The sequence below is a fragment of the Botrytis deweyae genome (genome assembly GCF_014898535.1).
Source record: "Botrytis deweyae strain B1 chromosome Unknown BDEW_054, whole genome shotgun sequence".
In the NCBI taxonomy this organism is placed as follows: Eukaryota; Fungi; Ascomycota; class Leotiomycetes; order Helotiales; family Sclerotiniaceae; genus Botrytis; species Botrytis deweyae.
The window spans coordinates 25,411-30,035 of record NW_024066261.1 but is presented as its reverse complement, the minus strand read 5'-3'; the positions used below and the strand labels follow the sequence as shown (position 1 = coordinate 30,035).

Sequence of the window (4,625 nt, the reverse complement as noted above, 5' to 3'; positions counted from 1 at the left end):
TAGTTTGAAGATATCAATATACTGATACTATGTCGAGCATGTTAACTATAACATGTGAGAGTACCGACTCGGTAAAGGAGCCCGAGTAGATTGTCGATCTCGATGTCTAGCATATTGATGTATTGACTTGTGAATATGTTGATATATCAATTTGTTAATCTCCTCGTGTGCTGACTGATGAATGAGATGAAGAGATGATAAGGATAGCTTCAAGGGTTGTTTGTTTTTTTCGATGGTCTCGACCTTTCTATCAATCTTTATGTTGATCAATCAAGAAAATTTTCAACTATGCTTGCATGCTTGTATGTTGGGGAGTGACGACATCGGCTCTATGTCCCGATTGTATAATGGAGGGTGTGTGTGGTAGATGAAACATTATGAGAAAAAGGAATAAAGTTATTAAATTGAGTTGAATCAATAACAGAGTTGGAAATAATGAAATACAAAAATAGAAATAGAAATAGAAATACTCGGATAAAAATAAATAAAGAAATTATAATAAAAATAAATAATGATTTTATTATTATTATTGATATCGAAAAACTCTATTCAATTGTAAACAATGAATGACTCAAATCCGAGGCATGTTGGAGTCATTGTTACATAACGTTGTCAGAGTGGCTGATTTCGACTCATTCTCATGAAGATTTCCACTTTGATAAATTGGCCACCACTCGGTATCAAATCCTTCGGGTTCCCCGTGATATCAAAAAAAGAACATCAATATCACTGTCAACATCAACAGACAAGAACATCAACAACGCACAACGAAGAAAACATATCATCTGCGATTCTTTCTTACCGACTGATTATACGAAAACCTTGCTGACAATCGACTCAATTAACTTCACCCATCATACACCAAAAAGTCGTATTTCGTTATCTAGATCAACATTCCATACCGTCTTTTCAACATCATTCTATACCTATTCGTGACAACCCTCCGAGACCTCTTATGCCCAGCTCATCAATACCTCCTCAATCTTTAGATACCATGACATCCAATCTTTCAAATTCAACAGGTCAGAAGCTCTATTTACAGATTCACCGCCTTCATCTTTGCTTGATTTTCCCTATCTTCCCCTTATGCATCAACCTTAAAACCCGGGTTGTAGTGCATATCATGGCTTTCTGCCTAGGGTCATCTGCTTGCTTCAATTGAACTGATGCGTTGGCAGATATTACAAACGAACATGATTCCGCCTCACAAGCTCTCGAACCTCATCCTCCAAAGCCGCTGAAAACAAGGATATGTCGTTATTTCAGTAAATCAGGTAAATTCTCATTTTATTTTATTCATCCATCAATTGATTTGGAATATTTTCATTGGATTGCCGGAAATTGGGGAGAAGAGAGAATTGGAGAAGGGCATTGTCTTGCATATGGGGTAATGCAAAGTTGCATGATGTTGCAGTCATGGTGGAGATCCCGTGATTCACCGATCATTGGTAATGAGCGTGGGATGTTGATATGATCATGGAGATGAATGGTTGGGGGTTATTCGTTGAACCGTGGCGTTTGTCATGAGGCGTTCGTATCATTACCATTGCCATTGCCATTGGGTATATCTTGGGTTACACCACGTGATATTGGAAACACATGTGAAAGCACATGAAGAGGGAATCAGCTATGCGATGATGACAAGGTACTAATATTGACACTTTAGGGAATTGTCGAGCTGGTGACAGTTGTTCATTCATCCATGACCCGACAAAACTTCCTAGCCGTGCCACGGTAAATAAAACAGTGCCCGAGGTTTCTCAGGCTTCGATATCGGACGCTACACAAAGACAAGATGTGATTCAAAATCATTCATCACAAGCTATCACAAATCCTGTTCCAGCATCACGGGTGGTATCAAAGCCGGTACCACAAGCACAAACTGAAAACCCTCGAGAATTTCAGCTAGGACAAATTCGAAGACGATTTTCTCCCAAGGAGATTCGACCATCTGGAAATGCCGAGGGTACTACTATTCTAAAGTTCAATCTCACACCATCGGATCCCGATTTCCCTTTTGAGATGACTGCTTTGGAATGTTCTCTTACAGTACCCCCTCGATATCCTACGTCCCCACCTAGTTTGAGGGTAGAGAATAAGGATATTCCCAGAGGATTTGCTATCAATGTAGAGAATGGCTTCGATCAATTGGTCAATGAAAAGGAGAATGCTACCTTGCTAGATTTGATGAAATCATTGGATAAGCATTTAGAAGAGTTTCTATCTGCGCAAAAAGCCGAGACAGTTAAAATTGTCATGAATAAAGACACGCGACATCTTTCCATTCCGAGCAGAGAAGTACAACCTGTGGTTCCACCGCCTCAGCCTGAATCTGCAACGAAAGAATCAGAACAACCCAAGGTTACTCCAGTTAAAGCAATTGTAAGTTTCACAGAATCTGAGAAAGCTGAGGCATCGAAAAAGAGAGAACTAGAAACCAGACAATTGGAAGCGAGAATGGGTAGATTACCCCTTTACAAGAAATCTAGTGATGGGATTGCATATACCATTCCAATTGAACCCCGGAAACGAGGAGATTTGCCACCGTCGATCAAAGCTTTTAAAGCCATTCAACTCTTTGTGCCCACAATCTATCCACTCGAACCTTGTCGAATCAAATTGGAAGGAGTAGATGCTCCGGAAGCAAAATCTGTAGAGAAAGGATTTGGGCAGAAAGCTGAAGAAGCAAAAGCTTTGAACTTGATGGGTTATATTAATTACCTTGCACAAAATATGCACGTTCTTGCAAAGACTGCTTTGAATACAGAGCCAAAACCTACTCCTGTTGTACGAACACCGTCGCCTGTTGTTGAAGAACAAAAGGATGTCAAAGGGAAAAGTGTTTCCACCGATGAAAATGAAGAGAAGAGTCATATTCAATATATTGCTCGACCACCCGAATGGACGATTGTCAATGCTGAGGATGCCGAATACTCTGACTCTGACTCGATGTACTCTTATGACAGCGGGGACGAATCAGAAACCGATGAAGGAGGAGTTGGAGTTGAGCATGAACCTGAGAACCCAACACCCAATCCTGAACGTGGTACAGCTATATCATTCCCCTTTATTGAACTTTATGGCATTGAATTATTGGAGGTCACTACCTTGAACGTCACAGTCAAATGTTCTCGCTGCAGAGAGATTACAGAGATCAAAGGTCTTAAAACTGGAGTTCAAAAGACCGAGACATGTAGGAAATGTGCAACTGCACTTGCAGTTTGCTACCGTCGAGATTTCGTTCACGCAAGCAATGTCCGAGCTGGATTTTTGGATTTGGAAGGATGTGTAGTTAGTGATATGTTACCTAGGCAAGTCACATTATATTTTTTTCTCTACCCCAATGCCTAACTAACCACAAACAGTACATTCACGCCAACATGCTCCACATGTTCCACCGTATATCCATCTCCTGGAATCGTTTCTATCCGCGGTGAAACAACCACAAATGTTTGTCGAGAATGTCATTCCAAGTTCACCTTTTCAATTCCTACTATCAAGTTTCTTCACATTTCTTCTTCAGCAAATCCTCATAATCTCCTCCCTAGAAAGAAAAAAGAAACGCTCGGTATTGTCCCTGGTACTCCTTTGCCCAAGAATGGCCTTTGTCGCCATTACGGTAAAAGTTACCGCTGGTTCCGCTTTAGTTGTTGTGAAAAGGTATATCCATGTGACAAATGTCATGATGAGGCAGAAGAACATGTAAATGAATGGGCTAAGAGAATGATCTGTGGATGGTGTAGTAGGGAGGGGAATTATAGACCAGAAGATTGTGCAGGATGTGGAGAGAGGGTGATTAGTCGGAGGAGGGGAGGAGCAAGTTTCTGGGAGGGAGGAAAGGGAACGAGAGATAAGACGAGGATGAGTAGAAAGGATAAGAGGAAGTATAGGAGGGTTGGTGGTGGCACTGCGAAGAAGACTTGAGATGGTTGAGGAATGGTTGGGTTGGGACTCTGACGGTACTTTAGTACTTGTAAAATCATTTTGATAACGTTTCTGTTCACTTGATGCATCGATACATTTCTCGAAATGTCAAACAATCTAGACTCAATAGACCCTCAACCAAAAACATCTAGACTCACATCACATACTCACACACACTTTTTTCCGCACACCACAAGTTACAGCCACAAATCCCAATAACCCAGCTCAGTGCATTCTAGCAATTATCCCCGCGTAATTCTAATTAATAAACAAGTATACAAATATTAATCACCCAAACTATCCCTTGAATAAAACACACCCCTTTCCTTTCTATACCCAACCATCACATCTCGGTATCACATCTCACAAACTCTCCCCCTTCCTCTCACATCTACCAATACCTACCCATCCATCCCGACCCCGATCCCGATCCCAATCCGAAACGCACGCACACACGCACGCAATCCCGAAACCGAATTCGTGTTGGAATATCCTTTCTTTCTACTTGCTTTTTTCTACGCTGCCAAGATATCGGGCTGGGCTAGCTAACAGTCCATGTAAAGTATTCATTAATCGTGTTGGCGGTGTTGTGTCTTTTCCGAGAACCGGGGATGAATGTATGGATATGTATGTTGTGGAAAATTACTTATTTATTTATTTATTTATCGTGAATTATCGTGATCTGTATACCTAGAGGGAGG

At 41.1% G+C, this 4,625-nt stretch overlaps 1 protein-coding gene across 1 annotated transcript; it reads left to right on the top strand.

Annotated features, from left to right (window-relative positions):
- Positions 1-994: 994 nt before the first annotated feature.
- Positions 995-3,924, top strand: EAE98_011847 (uncharacterized protein; the record flags this gene model as incomplete). Its single annotated transcript, XM_038959470.1, has 4 exons — positions 995-1,022; positions 1,179-1,274; positions 1,667-3,311; positions 3,366-3,924. 4 exons carry the CDS (start codon positions 995-997, stop codon positions 3,922-3,924), a joined length of 2,328 nt encoding a protein of 775 aa, XP_038804123.1.
- Between the last annotated feature and the right edge of the window lie 701 nt (positions 3,925-4,625).